Source organism: Hippopotamus amphibius, chromosome 12, assembly GCF_030028045.1.
Source record: "Hippopotamus amphibius kiboko isolate mHipAmp2 chromosome 12, mHipAmp2.hap2, whole genome shotgun sequence".
NCBI lineage: Eukaryota > Metazoa > Chordata > Mammalia > Artiodactyla > Hippopotamidae > Hippopotamus > Hippopotamus amphibius.
Window position 1 is genome coordinate 68,430,603 of NC_080197.1, and position 19,865 is coordinate 68,450,467.

At 41.7% G+C, this 19,865-nt stretch overlaps 1 protein-coding gene across 10 annotated transcripts in view; it reads left to right on the top strand.

Annotated features, from left to right (window-relative positions):
* GUCY2C (guanylate cyclase 2C) overlaps positions 1-19,865 on the top strand; it is a 114,929-nt gene that overhangs the window by 30,726 nt on the left and 64,338 nt on the right. For 9 of the 10 annotated variants that reach the window (XR_009048345.1, XR_009048346.1, XR_009048347.1 and 6 more), the window contains 3 exons: positions 13,976-14,088; positions 15,418-15,482; positions 18,579-18,794. Coding sequence is in view for 7 of the 10 variants with exons in the window: in XM_057701221.1 (XP_057557204.1) it covers positions 13,976-14,088; positions 15,418-15,482; positions 18,579-18,794 (394 nt within the window). In the remaining 3 variants the exon portion in view is untranslated. Of the gene's footprint in view, positions 1-6,382; positions 7,988-13,975; positions 14,089-15,417; positions 15,483-18,578; positions 18,795-19,865 lie in introns of those variants that run through there. The other variant, XM_057701227.1, reaches the window with a different exon arrangement.

A 19,865-nucleotide genomic window follows, 5' to 3' on the forward strand; every position in this document is an offset into this window, starting at 1 on the left:
GTTGTACTTGGCACAGACTTGACTGAAGGTTTGGGAAGTGTTAGCCAGTTTTATCAGTTTTTAAAATCCCACTGGAATACAGTTATTATGAAGGCGAAAGTGTGTTCATTTGTGTAACTCCAGTGCTGAGAATGGTTAGAAGGTGCTCAATAAATGTCTGTTGTGTGGATGAAGTAAGGCATCTTTGCCTCAAGGAAAAGACAAGGAACCTCTTCCTTATTTTATACATCCTTGTTCTTAAGTGTCTTCAGCCCCCATCCCGCTAGGTCTTTCCCACCAGCCATTTCTTTCTATGTAGCTCCTATCTCTTTCCCTTTATCTCTTTCCATCTGTCCTCCTCATTTGCTTGTTCCTGGATTGACCCTGCAGACTTCACATCTTCCTCATTTTATTATGTAAAGCAGTTTATGTTTCTCTGTGCCTAACACAGAAGGTCTGCATAACCAAACCCATTTGAGTGCTCAGCAAAACCGTATCACCTTTTAGTTACCTGAACCCATCTGGCATTATGTTATCATATGTGAATAGGAGCAGTAAGTATTTCCTTCACAGGACAAAAAAAAAAAGTTAAAGTAGAAATCATTAAAAATTATATATCTATACCTTAAAAGTTTTATCTCAAAACATATTCAGATCTGTTTATCCACCCATTGGTTGATGTCAGGCCAAGTAATTTTCTTTGAGTGTGAGTCCCCAGGTTGGAGCTCTGTATCAGCTTTCTTTCTTTTTCTATTGAAGTGTAGTAGATTTACAATGTTTCAGGTGTACAGCTAAGTGATTTAGTTGTGACACAAAGTGATTCAGTTGTGTCTTTTTCAGATTATTTTCAATGGAAAAGGTTATTACAAGATATGGAATATAGTTCTCTGTGCTATACAGTAGGTCCTTGTTGTTTATTTTATATATAGTAGTGTGTACCTGTTAATCCCAAATCCCCAGTTTGTCCCTCCGCGCTGTATCAGCTTTCTTAAGTAAACCATACCCCTGGTGCATCTTGTACTACTTTTGGTGTTTGATGTATTAAGGTGATTGACAAGGTCTCTAAGGACAGAATTTTTTTTAGGTTTCTCTCTTATTCTCCAGTGTTTTATAGCAGTCTCACCATGGCAGTTTTCTTAGTAATTTGTCTTTGTTTAAGATTTCCAACAGTTTTTGTATGTATTTTATCAGATTACATAGCATTTAATTAAGGACATAATTTAAGAAGTACATTTGGCAAATTTGGGCACAAACAAAAGGGACCCTTAGTAAACAAATGACTTAACTGGAAGAAGCAGAAGTATACATGTGCCCTGGCTGCAGGCATTCAGGGTGTATTTCAGCTAATCGGGTGAGTATTAAACCATCAATTCAGAAACACTCTGATGTACAACATGGTGACTACAGCTAACACTGCTGTATGATATATAGGAAGGTTAAGAGAATAAATTCTAAGAGTTCTCATCACAAGGAGGATTTTTCTTTTCCTTTATTTCTTTCCTTCTTTCGTTTCTTTTTATTGTATCTGTATGACAAGATGGATATTAGTTGAACCCATTTTGGTAATCATTTCACAATATATGTAAATCATTTCACCATTATGCTGTATGCCTTAAACATATACAGTGATGTATGTCAATTTTTTCTCAGTAACACTGGAAAAAGAGAAGTACTTTCCTGCAGCCATTTTTCCTCAATAAATCCAGATCAGAATTTCTACTTTTGTGCTTGTTAAACAACAACAACAACAACACTTTAATGTTTTAGTTCCATCAGTTACATTAGCTGGTAAAGTCCCTTTTGAAAAACTCACTTTTGCATCTGCACTGAGATGGGGGAGAGGACACCTAGGACTGCTACAGAGTTTAGAGACGCTGAATATTCCAATAGGACTGAAGGTGAACAGGACGTCTCAATGCAAAGCGTACAAAAGAGACCCAGAGTGTTGCCAGAAACCAATGAGTGGCAGGTGCAGGTGTGCCACTTCTAGATGGAGTGATTTCCCTTTTTTTTCCTCATATCTTTAGGGCTTCTGTGTTCTACTGAGAAGTGTATCTCATAAATCTGCCAACTCAGTGTTCCATTACTTGCTTTTGACCCTTGAAACTTTCCCAGCAGAAAGTTTAATCATGATCTACATGCTAGTAGTTTTACAGCATAAAGAAGACATATAATTTTTGCCTTGAAGGATCCAGGAAGGACTGTTATCTTGTTCCGTCTCTTTTGAAATCTTTTCCTGGTTCCATGCTATAACCAGAGGATTCCCAGAACTGTGTCTGCCTTCTGTCTTCACATCTGAATTAAAAGCACCTGATAGTTACTACTTCATTCGTTCCTCTATGTGGCTTCTTTTTTTTTTCTTATTTGCAATTTGCAGATCAAATCAAAACAAAAACAAAAGTAGTCTACTCTTTCTCCTACCACAGGGAGTAGGAATAGAAACATACCAACAGTTAGACAACCAGGTTTGTGTCCACACTTGACCACAAAATGTGCAACATATGAAATCGTTACCTGTAGCAAAGGTTAATCACCCTTGTGATGACCATGTGCCTCCCTGCAGCCCGGTGTTCCATTCTTCCTGATGTCCACTAAAAATCTCCAGGGGCGCCCACTCCTGACCACTCTCAGTCACTCATTACCACCTACCCCACTCCATAAAACAACCCCAGTGCCTTCCTTCTGAATCAAAGCTGTAGCCTGTGAAGTCCTAGCATCTACCATCCTCCCTCCAGGAGACACCAGAATTGAACCAACCTTATTCCACATCAGTCATCCCCCCAAACATGGGTACTTGGTGTCATATCTTCTCTAGCTTTTTTTCATCCCCATATTGCTACGCCATGTTCAACAAATGCCTCAGTATTCTGTATCTCTTCATGAACTGTTCCCTGCACCTCATGGCTAGATTGGGAGAAGGAGGGGTGATGTATTAGGGATGGGGCACACAGGTACAAAGGCTCTAGTAATATTTTATATTTTAGGCTATAATGTATGTACATGAGTATTCATTTTATTATTCTTTTAATTTGTATATGTTCATTGCAGATATGCCTTTACATGTATGACCTACTTCATAATTTAAAAATTAAAAAAAATCAAACAAACCACACTTCTGTTCCCTTGAGACATGTACCATCTAGCCAGGACACTCTCTATCCCATTTCATCAACCACTGTCAGTTGCTGAAGTCCTGATTATTTTCCCTGGTTTATTCCTCCCCGGCAAGGGCCTGCTATCAGTCTGGTTGATTTTCATACCCAGGAGGTGACCTGTCCAACAGACTGGACTCTGAGTTCCTTGAGCTCCTCTGTTCAAAAACATTCTCCTTCCCCCCACACCCGCCCTCAGCCACCTTGAACTGCTCAAATCAGTAATGCGGAAAATCCACCCTCTAAAGCAAACACTACCCTTCCAGCTGTTTGTTTGTTTCAGCTCTCCCCTTTCCACCTGTACTTCTGCCTGACTACTGTACCCTCATCCCTTCAAGCCTCATCTATTTTTTGTTCTTTTTTTGGCTGCGCTGCATGACATGTAGGGTCTTAGTTCCCCCACCAGGGACTGAACCCACACCCTCGGCAGTGAAAGCTTGGAGTCCTAACCACTGGACCGCCAGGGAATTCCCGCAAGCCTCTTTCTTCTGTCTTTCCCTCACTCCCCTCCTGCATGCACTTCACTCTTATTCAGTTTAGATTTTGTAGTCCATCTCTCCACTCTTTTGACTTTTTTCAATTTTTTTTTTTATCCATTTGCTCTTTCATTGCACCTACCTGGAAAAACTCCATACCTGAATAAGCCCAACCGTTCACTTTCCTGTACCTGCTCTTGAGCAGCCACATGTTGCTGGATAAAATCATAAAACTGGGCTGAGAAGGGTCACAATAGAGTCAGTCACTCATCTCCTAATCTCACTGCCAAACAACCTTAGGACGCATCTCTTATCAGTCCCTTCTCCCACTCATCGCAGTAACTTTTCAAGTCCCTCCCTTATCAAGCCTCGGACTAGCCCAGCTCTCCTTTCATTCTCAGCCGATGACTCATCTCCTTCGGAAAATAAATTTAAACAATCATACCTAAACGATCTCATCTTCCAGCCCATAGGTCTAGAAATATGCATGTATATATGAAACAGAGCAGAGCCCTGCAGGGCCTTCCCAATTGCACACCCTTCCATGTTCCGACTGCACCCTCCCACCTTGAGAAAAAACAACCTTATTTTCCCTGGCCTGTTTCAGAAAACAGACTCAAGCAATTAATCATTTAAGAATGGGCAAAAGCAGGAACTAAGAAAAGGCAATCGAGCAAGGAAGCTGATAACAACTAAAGCAATAAGTAAAAATGAAGGATTGGGTCATAAAGTGCTAGTTCTCCTTGAGAAAAACAGGTAACAATGTCTGACACACATTCTTAAGTTATTTCTTACAGAAACCAGACCCCCGCTAGGTGGAAACGGCTGACCCTGAACACATAGACCCTAGGCTGGTTGGAGCTGGATAAGTGATGATCAGGATTCCTGAAATGCCTCCCTATCACCTCACCGTCTACCAATTAGAAAAGTGTCCGTGAGCTGATCACACCCCCCCACCCCCAACACCGTCTTTAAAAAACCTTTCCCTGAAATCCATCAGGGAGTTTGGGTCTTTGAGCATTAGCTACTCATTCTCGTTGTTTGGTGCCCTGCAATAAACACTATACTTTCCTTCACCACAACCCATTGGATTGGCTTCGCTGCATGTCTGGGTGGGCAGACCCAATTTCTATTCAGGGACATATGCAATCATCCTACAACACTTTCTTCCTTTTTTAAAAAGAGTCGTTCTTTCTGCCATGTTTGGAATCCCGTTGCCTCTCATTGTCTTGAAGCCATCATCATTTACGCCTCCTCTCTCACATCTGCCACCTCTTCCTCCCCACCAGCTCCTTATCAACATTTTAAATAACTAACTTTCGCCTTAAAAATCCTCTCATAACCCCATCTCCACTTCTGGTTATCACTCTGTTTCTCTCCTCTGCTTCTGGTAAAAGAAGCATAACTTCTGGTTGTTTTCAATCACTGAGTAGGTTTATAGAACCAGCCTATTTTTCAGGTTTTGGTCTACTGTAAAATGGGGAGAATCACAAATACTGTCCCATTCAATTTTACTAATCCCTTCTATTGATGTTTGGTTCATTGAGTACCCAAAATGCATTTCTCCTCTTACCTGGGATGAACAGTAGAACCAGCAAGGCTAAGTCCAGGGAGTGTTACACCAGGCAATTCCTATTCTGTCCTAGGAGGTCTGGAGGCAGCCTTCCCATAATCATTTAGAGGATCTCTTCCATGTCGTGATCTGAGGAAGTCCATTCTCCTTGTAGACCCTGCAATGAGGGATGCAGCTCTCACTCTGTCCTCTCACCGTCTACCAGTCAGAAAAGTGTCCAGGAGCTGATCACACGCCCTGCGACCCTCGCTCCTAACACTGTCTTTAAAAACCTTTCCCTAAAAGCCATCAGGGAGTTGGAGTCTTTGAGCATTAGCTGCTCATTCTCCTTGTTTGATGCTCTGCAATAAACACTGTACTTTCCTTCACCACAAGAAAGGATGTGTGATCAGCTGGGACATAGTAAGTAGGTCACTAGAGGGCCACTCAAGTTAACCTGAAGAGTGGCAACAGCCCAGATGTTATTAAAAAATTTTGGAGGGCCTCCACCACTTTGATTGATTGAACTTATCATTTCACATATTATATTTGGTAATTTTTAAACTGTATATAGAGTTACTTCTGGGGAAAAGTTGTGGAACTAGTTTCTCTTGCTGTCTTCTTTTGCTATTTGTTGATTTTCTTGTAGTGATTTGCTTTTTTTTTCTCTTTACCTTTCTTGTGTCTATTATAGTTTTTTCTCTGTGGTTGGCTCAAGGCATGCATAAAATATCTTGTAGTTATAGTCTTCTATTTTAGGTTAATAATAATTTCAATTGCATATAAAAGCTTTATATGTTTATTCTCCTATCCCCGCAGCTTGTGTTCTTAGAGTGCTTCTTTTTATATTGTGTGCCCAATAACAAATTTTTATCTTTTAACTTTTATATCAGCTTAAACATGACATATGCACTACCATTACAGTATTACTTTATTCTGCATTTGTTTATATGTTTACTTTTACCAGTGATATTTATGCTTTCTTATGCTTTTGCATTGCTGTTTAGTAAGTTTTCATTTCAATTTGAAGAACCGCCTTAAGCATTTCTGTAAGGCAGGTCTAGTGGTGATGAGCTCAGTTTTTGCTTGTCTGGGAAAGACTTTATCTCTCCTTCATTTTTTAGAAGATAACTTTTCCAGGTATAGTATTCTTGGTTGGCAGGGTTTTTCCTTCAGTACTTTGAATACATCATCGCACTTTTTCCAGGCCTGCAAGATTTGTGCTGAGAAATCCACTGATAACCTTATAGGGGCTCCATATTTCATGTGATGGGTCACTTTTCTCTTGTTGCTTTAAAAATTCTAGAGCTTAGTCAATAGCTTTCCCATCCAACCAGCTGAGCATATCAGGGGTCACTCTCAACTCCTCCCTCTCTCTGATGCCCCAAGTCCAATGAAATATCATCTTATCCATTTTATCTTTTAGATGTCTCTTGAACCCACTTCCACTTCTACTGCCCTCATTTGGCCCTTTTCACCTCTCACCTAAACCACAGAAGCAGGCTCTTAATTTGCTGCATGGCCCCACTCCTGCCTCTCTCTAGGTCATTCCTTCCATGACAGCCTAAATGCTATTTACAAAATTTATCTAATCATGTCCCCTTCTTGACCTTTAGGGTAAAGTTCCAAATTCTTAATGGCTTACAGGAAACCCCCTGGCCTACCCTTGCCTACTCCTCTGGCATCCCTTATTGTACCAGACTGACTCTTTTCACTCCAGCCATACTGTAGTCATACTCCATCTCTTTCAGTTCCTCAGACATCCATGCCACTTCTCACTTCTGGGTGTTTGCACAAGCTCTACCCTTGCCTCACTTGCTCTCCCTCACTTCCCATTCAGCTAACTCCTGTTCATCCTTCAGGGCTCCGCTCAAAGGACACTTTCTCAGGGACACATCCTTGACTTTCCAGGATAGGTTAGGTTAATCTGTCATGTGCTCCCACTTCACTCTACACTGTTCTTCATTATTGAGTTTAGTTACTCATAATTACTTATTTAATGTTTGTCTTCCCCACCAAAATGTACATCCCATGAAGGTATTAATGTATCCATATCATTTATGACTGTATGCCAAGTGCCCTGCCAATGCCCCACACAGAGTCAAGTCTCCATAATAGTTACTGTCAGGGTGAGTGAACCACAGGTCTTCCTAGTTAAGGATGCAGTTTCAATATGCAGTCATAACCTGAAAGCTAATAATCCATCATATTGTGCTTGCCTTAAACACTTTGACCTTTATTTTCCATTTTACAAAGCATTTTTGGCATATACAGTGCTGCCTTCTTCCTCTTTTCCCTCTTCTCAGTGATGTGTCACCAGTGATGTTTCTTTTTTATTGGGTGAGGCGCAGGTAATCTCCCTGTTTATAACTCTGACCTTTCTGTGAGCAAACACACAAAGTGAACTTTGGTTTATCTCCTACTATAATGGAGCTGCTAATTGCCGGCAGGCAGGCTGTATTCTGTGGTCCACGTGACCAGTGGGGTGACCAGAAAGGAGCGTGGGGAAGAGTAGATCGAGGGACCCAGTGACAGGCTGTCCAGCTGGAGTTCCTGCCTCCCTGAAAGCCCAGAGTAAAGCAAGGAGTATGGTGCTGAGGTGAAGAAGGTCATGAAGACGCTGCTGTTGGCCTTGGCATTGTGGTCACTGCTCCTCCGACCAGGGCTGATGTACTGGTCCTCCCACGTGAGTCAGAACTGCCACGATGGCAGCTACGAGATCAGTGTCCTGATGATGAACAACTCGGCCTTCTCAGAGTCCCTGGATAACTTGAAAGAGGTGGTGAATGAGGGAGTGGAAATAGTGAGACAACGTCTGCTTGAAGCTGGTAAGAATACGGAAACAGAATTCTCCTTGCTCTTACCACCTCTGGGGTCAAGGGGTTGCTAAGTGAAGACCTTGTGTTCTTTGCCTGATCACCCAACCTTCTCTAAGGGTCTGGCCCACAGCCCTTTTCTATTTCAAGGTAGTAGATCCTCAGAGAGAAGGATTCGAGCCCTACCTTAATGAGTCCGCTCATGATCTACTCTGCTCTTAGAATGGCCCCAACCCAGGTGTTCATAGCAATGAAATGCAGCAGGTAAAACTGGACTTATTATCAGGGAGGCATTATGTTTCCTACTGCAGCTTCTCAGAGGCAAGATTTGGTCTGGACCGCAGGGTTGCCAGTCAAGAAGATGAATCATGTAAAATCCATAAAGATGCTGAATCTTTCACTGAGATTTTTAATCCATCTATTCACTCTTTACATCTCTGGTGGCTATTATTGTAAGATACAGTCATATGATAAATTTGCAATCAAATTCAGTGTTGCAGTTCTTTATTGTAGCTCTTTTTTTGGGCCAAAGGAAATTATTTTTAATTTTTTATATTTTATTGAAGTATAGTTGATTTACAGTGTTGTATTAATTTCTGGTGTACAGCAAAGTGATTCAGTTGTAGATATATATATTCTTTTTCATATTCTTTAACATTATGGTTTATCACAGGATACTCAATACAGTTCCTTATGCTGTACAGTAGGACCCTGTTGTTTATCCAGCCTGTACATACTAGTTTGCATGTATCTTTTAATTATTAAAGTAAATTATAATATTAGATAAGACATGTAGAATAAAGACAAAGTTATCACCCCTGATAACTTCCAGTCATCTGGATATTTCCTGTGTCTTTTTATATGCTTCTGAGTTTCTTGTTTTGAAGAACATATTTTCTGTCCTGATTTCATTTCACATTATTCTACAAGTGGCTTTCCTAGAGCTGCATAATCTTCATAGCATCATGGGAATGAATGTCCAATACCCGTTAAAGTAGATACCCTCCCAAATCATGTAATAATTCCCTATGGTAGGATAGTCCATTATTTTTAATTTCTCATGATTATTTAAAAACGACCGCAGTAAACATTTTTACGTACATAGTTTTTTCCCCATGTTTTGAGATGAGGTTGCCAGAAGTATAACTGCTGAGTCAATGACTGTTTCATACTTCTTGATGGTTATTTATGGTTCTAAGGAGAGGATGTCTTCATTTTCTCTGTTTAAAATTCTGTGGTAATAATAGCACTAGGTAGCATACATCAGATATGTGTAATAACTGTCTTCTGTGCAATAGACATTTCTTTAATCCTGTCTGAGACCGGATTCAGATATAAATGGATGGATCTGATCTAGAGCTAGAACTAGGAGGTCATTTAATAAAATAGCCTTATTTAGCTGGGCAGTGTGGTGCAGTGGGAATAACATTTGATTTGAAGTCTGAGGACCCGAATTGGAGTCCCTGCCAGTCTCATGTGAGCTATTTCCGTTGGTCTCCCTGAGCTTGGTGTTCTTGTTTTTTGAGTACCTGTTAGGTGCTAGGTAAGATATAGAATCTCTTTACTCGCCACAGCTCTGTAAGATCAGCACTGCTGACACTGTTTCACAGCAGAGGTTTAGGAACTTTACTGCAGTCATACAAGTTGTCTGTTTGAAGTGAGAGTCAAACCCATATCTGTCTGATTCCACACAGTGCATCATGTCGCCACTCTGAGATCTTTACCCATCTGTGAGCTACGTCATTAACATAAGGTAGTGGAACATTATCTTGGTTCCACTTGGTTCTTGGTTCATATTCCAGCCTTTTATCCAGCCATTGATTGCCAGTTACTTAAATTTTCTGAGCCTCAATTCCCTCACCTATAAAATCACAATAAATTGTAGTTTCTTCCTGTGGGTATGGTGTGAATTAAATGAGGAGTTTCACATGAAGTGCCTAATTCACTGGCTAATACATAGGAAGAACTCAATAAATGGCAGTTGTTTGCATTGTTGCCGTTCTTATTGTTCTTCTTGTTAAGGACACTGATGTTGTGGTTGTTGCTGTGCCATTGCTGCTGTTAGCAGAACAAGTTACCAGGCATATAAAATCAACAGCACGGTGCGTTGGTAAAATATTGATCTCTGAACTCGCACAACCTGAATTTGCATTTCTGCTCCATCATTTACTAAGTGACATTGAGTGAGTTATTGATTCTCTCTAAGTCTCACTGATTTCATTTGTAAAATATTTGAGTCAATAACGGTGAGGTTTTTAAATGGACTCAATACGAGGAGACTTGGAAGGGGGGTGGTGAAAGAATAAATACTGATCCCAAATTTCTACATTTGATGTTGCATTTTGTTGTATGGATGTTCATGAAATAGTAAACTCAAGAAATGCAGCTTGTGGGACTTCCCTGGTGGTGCAGTGGTTAAGAATCTGCCTGCCTATGCAGGGGACACGGGTTCGATCCCTGGGCTAGGAAGATTCCACATGCCTCGGAGCAGCTAAGCCCATGCACCACAACTACTGAGCCCGTGCTCTGCAACAGGAGAAGCCACCACAATGAGAAGCCTGCACACCGCAATGAGGAGTAGCCCCTGCTCACTGCAACTAGAGAAAGCCCATGTGCAGCAACGGAGACCCAACACAGCCAATAAATAAATGAATTTTAAAAAAAGCGCAGCTTGTGAGGGAAAGATAGATTTATGGCCTAAACATATTTAGCATTGTTATTTGGGGAAAAAAATTAAGACAATATACTTAAGGGCTAGCTTGAAGAAAAGAAAGTTCAAATGTGGGTGATATCCGAATGGAAGAGAACAATATTTTCCCCTAGTACTTAGGAAAGCTTTGCAGGTTTTGAAGAATACACAGGACTTGGTGGAAAACATGAGAAAAAGATTCCTTCAACCTTAGGAAATCAGCTTCCCGAGGATGTCCGTGCTGTGGCTGAATGCACCTGGTCCGCACCCTCCACATTCTGTCATGTGCTGAGGGTCGCTTTCCTAGACTCCAGCATCTATATCCAAATTCACTTTGGTCCAGTCCCATCCTCAAAGCCCTAGATAGGAGAGAGCGAGCATTCTGAAATCACCCTATATTCTATACTGCTCCACTCACCTTCCCAGGACCGAGATCTCATGGTATGGTGTGTGGAGTGCAAGCAGGACAGGGGTTAAACAGCACTTGGGGAACTGCTTGTTCTATAAATTAAGCTTTAATTTGAAGTCATCCCATCCCATTGTCTAAGACGTGTTCAGTATTTTCTTGAGAAATCACTTGGGATTTGGGGAGATAAAAGGGATAAGATCTCCCCCCACCAAATTAAAAAGCAAAGCGAAAACAGTTCACATCACCATAGTGACGAGAGGCAGCATCTTACTACAGCACACGCTACAGACATGGTTCTCAGATAGTTCTATCTCGAGGCCTTTTTACAGTCTTAAAAATAACTGTGGGTTCTGAAGAGTTTTGTTTGTATAGTTACATCTATTCTCTATTTATTATGTGGGAAATTAAAACTGAAAAATGGTCAAAATGTTTGCTCATTAAAAGAACAATTGTAAGAATTTGTTAATATAAATAAAATTTCTTATTAAAGAAAACATATTTCTCAAACCAAAAAGTAAAAGTAGGTGGGAAAAGTGGCATAGATTCACCTTTTAGCAAATCTTTAATATAAGGCTTAATAGAAAATGGTTGGATTCTCATATCTGCTTCTGCAGCTAAAATGTTGCCATACTGCATATTATGGAGCCTCTGGAAAACTCCACTATATGCTCATGAGAGAAGGAGAGTGGGAACAAGCAAAGAATGTCTTAAAATAATTATGGAATAGTTTTGACCTCATGGGCCTCCTGAAAGAGTCTCAAGGTGCCTTAGGGGTCCATGGCAGACACTTTGAGCACTGCTGTTCGGTAGCGTATCCGTTCTGGAATCAGCCTGCCCTCCGTTCAAAAGCAGCTCCTCTGCCTGCCAGCTGGTAACCCTAAGCAAGTTAATCCACCTCTCTAGATCTCCTTTCTCTTATTTTTAAATGGGAGAGATAAAATTTTAACTACCCTCAGAGGATTCAGGGGAGGATTACGTGAAATAAAGCGTGCAAAAATCCATAGCCCGTGGTAACTAAGCATATAGTAACAGAGATCATCCAGCTCTATTCTAGCAACAAATGGATGGCAGACTGGGGCCCCAGAGGTGAAGTCACCTGTCTGAGGTCACACTCAATAGATATTGGTTCTCCTTCTCCAAGGCCTTGTGCAGGATTTACACTTGGGTTTTGCAGTGCCCATCACGGGCTGCAGCATGTCATCTTCAGTGTTTTTCCTGGTGGTAGGAGAGAGCCCCAAAGGGACAGGGGGTTGAGGGGAGGAGCTAGCTTACACATGAGCGGCTGCAGATATGGCCATCTTCCCAAGGTCCTGTGTTTATTACATGACTGTGCACCAGCCTCCACTTCATCCCCGACTCCTCTTGCTACTTCCCCAGACCTTCTCCGGCCCGACTTTCTACTGTTTCCCACATGCCCTCTCCCACTGCCCCAGGTCCCCTACAGCTTCACTCATACCATCCTCCTGGCCTCCTATACCCTATATTCACCCTAGTGTTATGGGAGTTATCAGTACCTGAGATAAAGGGTATCCAATGCTTAGCACTGTGGCTGGCATGTGGCTACAAGCAATTAAGTGTTCATGGCTATTAAACCCATCACTGACCCCACTCCTTCCATTAATTTTCTCTGACCTTATTACATCGACCTCTCCTAGCTGGCTTGTTCCACCAAACAAAATATGTACTTTCATCTCTTCTTTACATCTTTTACCAAACAAAATATCAGAACTAAGTTGTTCTTGAATTAACCAGAAAAAGCAAGAGATGAAAATGCTCCCTAGTTGGTAGACACATCTCTGAGGTGTCTGTTGTAAAAGTGCAGACTCTTATATTCTCTGAAATAATAGGTGTCGATCTTTAAAAACATTCTTACGTGGATGTTCAGAAGAACATTACCTTCTGTTGTTGACATGCTTTACTCTTTCAAAGGTAGTGAAAATTATTAAATTTGACAAACCTGGTTTTAATCCTATTATACATATGAGTGAACCAAGTTAGAGAAATTGAAATGGCTCTTCGTAAGGACACCTACAAAGTCACTCATACTGCCAGACTAGCCACTGAGGTTTCCAGACTTCCTGTGTAAGGGCTTGGCAAGATTAAAGGCATCTCTGCTTGAGAGTCAGACATCAGAATATTTTTTATTGGAAGGAGACTCAAATGTAAGATGGAATTTGATCAAATGATTCTGCCATCTCTTTCTTCCTTTCCAAAATACCCAGGGATAGAACCATAGACGCTCTTGCCTTCGTCTGAAGGTAACCCACTATCCAAAGGTCCTGGGCCAGAAGAGGTACACTTCGCTTTGGCTTGGGGGACAGACCACGCAGGTGTTGACGTGCAGCTTGGCAGCAAACAGAACCAGCACCTTGGAAACACAAAAGGGCAGATATCGTAAAGTCTATGTCTTTGCTTTCCTAATGCTCCCCAGACCCGTATAGGAAACTTCCTGAGGCTAGAGCTGTGAAAAGAGGCTGAAGAGAGCCATGAACATAATAAAAATGTTCTGAAACTGAATTGTGGGGTGGTTGCACAAAAACATATATTTACTAAAAATCGTTGTATTATACACTTTATAGGGGTGATTTTTAATGATGGGAAAATTACACCTCATTAAAGCTGCTGAGGGAGAGACAGAGAGACAGAGGCAGAGAGAGGAAAGAAGTGACAAGGAATAATATAAGAACTCAGAACTCGTACCCCCCAAAAATAATAAATTAATTAATTAATTAAAGAATTTGTAATAAAAAAAAAAAGAACTCAGAACTCAAATATTCCTAGGTTTAAGATGGATAACCATTTTTTCCCCAGGATCAATTGGCAAAAGGTAAATCTCATGGCTGCCATAAACTTACTGAGAAATAACACTAGTCTTCTCTTTCCCCTCCTTTCTGGATAACAGGCCTAAATGTGACCGTGAATGCCACCTTCATCTATTCGGAAGGTGTGATTTATAAGTCCAGTGACTGCCGGAGTAGCACGTGTGAAGGCCTCGACCTCCTCAGGACGATTTCAGTGAGTACCTGCCTTTGTAGAGTCTGTGCACACGCTCCTGACACAAGAGGACCACGCGTGCGCTTGGGCACCTGTCCATCAGCACCTCTCCCATACCAGGGCCCTCTGGGAATCCAGGAAAGTGGGGAGAACCTTAGCTGTACTCTGTCTGTACACGTTCAGTGGTATGGAGGGGAATTATTTTGTTTTCAATTGTTTCTAAAACCTAAAAAAAATTAAATGTTATTAACTGGTTTGCCTTTGTGTCCCTCAAGAAAAATCTGAGGTTCCCTATTAAAAAATATATTCTGAAGCTTTACGCCAGACATCTGTTACAAGTCATCACCATATACACGGGCACAGGTTTATGGCCTAAGGGCTGAATTTGAAACCTAACTTTAAAGGAGTCACTGTAATGCCAAAGGGTGGAAATGGGGAGAGAGAGATTCCTGCCTGCTCTCTCCTCCCAACCCCAACCCCAACCCCAGCCAGAGCTTTATGGAGCTGAAGCGTGTTCCAAGCTCTCTAGAGGAAAGTAGGGTGCAAGATGCTCCTTTACTACAGAAATCTAAGAAAAGACTCTCTAGGAAGCAGAGCACTGGGCACAGAGCCACGGTTCTAAAGCTCTAATCAATAACATCACATCGACCAGACTGGCCGCAGTCATGTCAGGAAGCATGGCTCATTACAGCGGGTGTTCTCCATCGTGGGAGGGCGAGGAGTGAGCAAGGGGTGTTTAATAAACTCCACTTTGCAGTTCTGCCAAGATGTGTCTCCTCCCTCTACCTTGTTCTCCAGAGGTGGGTGTGACCTCGTTCTCCAACACCAAGGATGGAATATTCCTGATCAATTTTCCTGTGAGAGAGAGTGGAATGTGACCTCTATAGTCTCCCGACCAGCCACATTGCATTTTGTTCTCTCCAGCCCTGCTTTGTAGCTCTCCCTAAACCCAAAACTTGCCCTGTCCCTCCACAGCACCTTCAGATCTAGCCTCTTCACCCCTTGGCTTACAGAGGCTACTGCTGTTCCAATCTGCTGGTCCTTCCACTACTCAACATCTTCCGCTTGACAGAGAGTCCAGGTTCGCGTTCTGTCAGCTGACCTTCAGCGGGATGCCCTTCCCTCCGCCTGCTGCCTCTCCCCACTTAGACCCCTTTATCCCTCCGCTGGCCCTCGCCCAGCCCAAGGCATACATGCGGCTCCTTTCTGCTCTGTAGTCTAACATCTCGAGATGCCCACTTTCTAGCTTTCTGGGAGGCTTCTTCCCCTTGCCGCTTCTTTCCTGTGCATTGATTCATGTTTTGGGTTTTTAGGAATTAGTTAGGTTTTTATTTTTTTTTTCTCCTACAGAGTAAAAAACGGATGGGCTGTGTCCTCATGGGGCCCTCGTGTACCTATTCTACCTTCCAGATGTAGTAAGTAATTTGGTTTGTTGTTGCTTTCATGCCCCTGTGAATTGAGGTCAGGACATGATATCGATATTTAAATGATTTATCAAACAGCAGTCTAGTCCAGGCCACACAGTCAGGGGTGCTGGGGCCCTCGTCTTCTGCAGTCTCTCTATAACTGTCATTCCTTCATGCGGGTAACTTGGCCTTTGCTCAGTGTGGGGTGAATGACAGCAGCTGGTCCGGTTCAGTTACTAATATCTGAGCTCGAGAAGCAAAGCGGTAGAGGTGAAAAATTGGACTCCAGGCAGGAAGCAGGGAAGATAGTGAACTTGAATAATTTGAAAGCTGAGTAAAGGAAATCTTCCCAGCAGTATGGACAGAAGGAACGCAAACACAGGTGAAAGTGCAGCACCCTAGGGCACTAGCAGGGCTCCATTCCCTCCTTAGGGCTGTAAGGATAGGGACGGTAGCAGGGTTCTTATTTCATAGCACTATTTGAGGCTTACGTAAATAACATACTAAAGTACTTTGCACAGTGCCCTTATCAGCTTAGGAGAAAAAAAAAGATTCCAATATGTCAATATTTTAGAGTGAAAATACTTCTCTGGCTTTGGGAAAATTGCCCTCCTTCCTTTCGTTCATTTCACTCAGTGTAATTCTCATCACCACAAAACATTGGTTCTGCCAGATCACCCCTTCCCCAGTCCAAATCCCTGTCACATGCCTTTCTTTCATCTGTTCCATTTCCCCTGAATCAAGGATCACCCTTTGTCTACACGAAGAAAACGATGCTGAAGGAACCCTTGCAGTAGGTTTTGAAGGGTAGACACTAGACTTCTGCAAAGTCTGCCTCTCACACCTCCTACCCAGCTGTACAAACCGACTCAGATATCCACGCCCACACATACCATAGACACTCTGCAGAAGCACATTTGAGCTCATCTTCTGAATACAGAATCTTGCCTTCCTTGCACTCAGCATTTATTATTATTGCTGGAGAGTGTGCTCAGAAGGAAAAGAGAATTAGAACATCGATTCACTGTTTATGAGGAACTTCCATGTACAAAGACGCATTTTGGTTGTGTCAGAGTGGAGGCAATTAAGTAAAATAGAGAAGGTGGGGACGTTCCTTGTGGTGCAGTGGTTAAGAATCCACCTGCCAGTGCAGGGGACACAGGTTCGATCCCTGATCCAGGAAGATCCCACATGTCTCGGAGCATCTAAGCCCGTGCGCCACAACTACTGAGCCTGCCCTCTAGAGCCCACGGGCCACAACTATTGAGCTGTCGTGCCACAACTACTGAAGCCCTCGAGCCTAGAGTCCATGCTCCTCAACAAGAGAAGCCACTGCAGTGAGAAGCCCGCTCACCGCTGCTAGAGAAATTCCATGTGCAGCAACGAAGACCCAACGCAGCCAATAAATAAATAAATAAATTTATAAAATAGAATTAGAAATTAAAAAAAGATAAAATGAAGATGACAAGGGCACTGGTTACCAATAAAGGCAGAGTGGGACAGGTTCCCTTAGAGAAATACAGAATGCACAGAAGGAAATGGTCCTTCTGATTGGGAGCATTCAGCTTCAAGGGGAGAAAGACTTCATGAAGGAGGTGGTATGTGGGTGTTGAAGAATGGGTTACACTGTAATGGGTATAGATGAGGTGATAAGCATCCTGGCTGGCAGAGGGAGAAGTATATGTAAAAGCAGAGCAGCAGGGAAGTGTAGAAAATTTGCGAAAGTCTGTATTAACTGAGTGCAAGAGATGTATAGGGGAATAGTAGAGATAAAAATTGAAAAGTTAGATAGGGCGGTATTTGGGAGGCCATGAGTTTCAAGTGAGGGAAGGGTTTTTAATTAGACTTGCATCAGAAGCCACTAAGGCTGGACAGGGAAGTGCCATCAGAAGCAGCTCAACTTTGGGAAGAGTAATGGACAACAGTGTGTAAGAAAGGCAGGAGCCCACCAGGAGAGACTGAGGACAGGAAAGTCCGCAGGGGAGTGGGAGGGCCTGAATTAGCAAGAAAGCAGTTGACTTGGAATAGGAGGATCACTTTAAAGATATTTAAAAGTAGAATCAGTAGCATTTGGTAACTGATTGGATGTTGGAGTGAAAGACGAAAAGTAGTCAAAAAGGCTTTGAGATCTCAAAACATTAAAAGAAGTGCGAAAATCAGGATAAGGAACAGTTTTGAGAAACAAAAATAAAAGACAGATTTGACTGAACATAGGGAGTTTGAAATGCAAGCAGGACACCCAGGTGACATCTTGTGGGGGAGCACCGAAAATGAAAGAGGATGTCGTTTTCCTTCCTTTATCAAATACGTATTAAGCATCTACATGTAAACCAGGCAGACCGGAGATACTGAGGTGGACAAGCCAGGCCTGAGTCCACCTTCACAGTGCTTGCAGTCTAGTGGAGGAGGAAGATACTAAACAGATTCTCACCCAAGTGATTACCTGGTCTTAGGTATCAAGGACAGTTCTGATGGATAAAGAGATATTTAATCTAGGACCCACTGAATGAGAATCAACCAGGCAAAGAGAGAGGGGAACAGCATTTCTGGCATTTGTGAAGACCCTGGTAGAAAATAAAGCTCAATATGGTTAAGGAACCACAAGCAGATCCATGTGCTGAGCAGGAGAAGGAAAACTGTAAAGCCCTCAAGTGATGTCTGTCTCAGAGGTAGCCCATAGAAGAACTGAAAATAAGGCAATGCATGGAGGGAATTGCAAGGGGCATCTTTTGGGCTTTACAACGTTTGCAGTAGCTGTGGTGGCCCATTTTATATTTTTTCTCAGCCCTATTCCCCAAAGTCCATATGTCCCAGCCTATATGTTAGGACAACCCAAATGACAACTCATTTTAGAGTAAATCAAAGTCACCAAGCCACATATACAAGCAAACACCCAGAATATGCTTAGAACATAGCATACGTTCGGTAAATATTGTTTTAAATTCACCTGTGTGGGACAGACCTATGTAAGTTGAGCACCTGCTTGAATGACCCTGTTTCATTCTTGTTATTCATACCCACATGCTGAAACAGCTTAAAGAGGGGCCTTATTTGTGCTACTGAAGTTAATCCTGATGTTGGTGTCTTTCTTACCTCTTGGCATAGCCTTGACACAGATTTGAACTATCCCATGATTTCAGCTGGAAGTTTTGGATTGTCGTGCGACTACAAAGACACTTTATCCAGGCTGATGTCTCCAGCTAGGAAGCTGATGTACTTCTTGGTTGACTTTTGGAAGGTCAATCATTTTCCATTCAAAGCTTTTTCCTGGAACAGTGCCTATGTTTTCAAGAATAGCACCGAGTCTGAGGACTGTTTCTGGTAAGCAGGACCATTCATATCCTTCTGGCACTTAGCATGGAGAGAAGCCATAAGTTCTCAGCAGGCCTCTAGTTATTGTTATCAGACACGCCTTCCGTGAGTAGCAGGTTTGGGAATGGAGACCAGACCACTTGCTTACACACAAATGGTACATAGCTTACATTTCATTCATTTCATTCTTAAGCTGTAAATATATTTAGATAAGGCTGCTTGTTACCCCTATTTGAACTAGATATATTAAGCGTAATTCTCTGAAGTAGATACCCATTAACTTCAGGTCAAATTGAAATTTCATTTGGAAACATACAACACTTTCACTGATACCATGATCTAAGTCAGTAACAACAGGTAAAAATGTCTTTTTTTTTTTTAACAGCAACTAACTTTTTTTGAGTCCTTACTTTTTGCCAAACATTGTGTTAAGCACTTTACAAAAATTTTTTTATTGGAGTATAGTTGATTTACAATGTTGTGTTAGTTTTGCTGTACAGCAAAGTGAAAAATGTCTTTTCAAGAACATGTTTTTAAAGTTACCTAATATTTCTTTCCTAAAAGGAGTGCACAGAGTTATTCAAGGTGGCCACAGTTTTCTTCCTGACCTCTCCCCAAATTGTTATTAATTACTAGAATATAATGGTTTAAGAAGTAGAGTCTGATATTGAGGTTGACAGTCTTAGGATATGAGATCTACAGAGCCAATTGAATAATGAACGTTTATTCTATAGAGTGAGCAGTTAATGTTTCATATTAATAAAAAGAAATCATATGGAGTGCGTTATATGTCTTAAGAACTCTGAACAAATGTTTTTCAAACATATTTTCAAAAAGTTGCATTTTCTCATAGAGTTTGTTAGTTAACGGTGATCCAACGTATTTCGTTGCCTCAATGTGATTGACATAAAGTGTCTGTAATTGTAAACACATTGACTACATTTTTTTCTAATTCTCCCCAAATGGCCTAAGTGACCTAGCAATAAATATATTTTAATGAAAGTTTTGTTTCCATTTAAAAAAATAATTATAAATAAATAAATAAATGTAAAGGGGCCAAAGGAAACATGGTGTCATTAA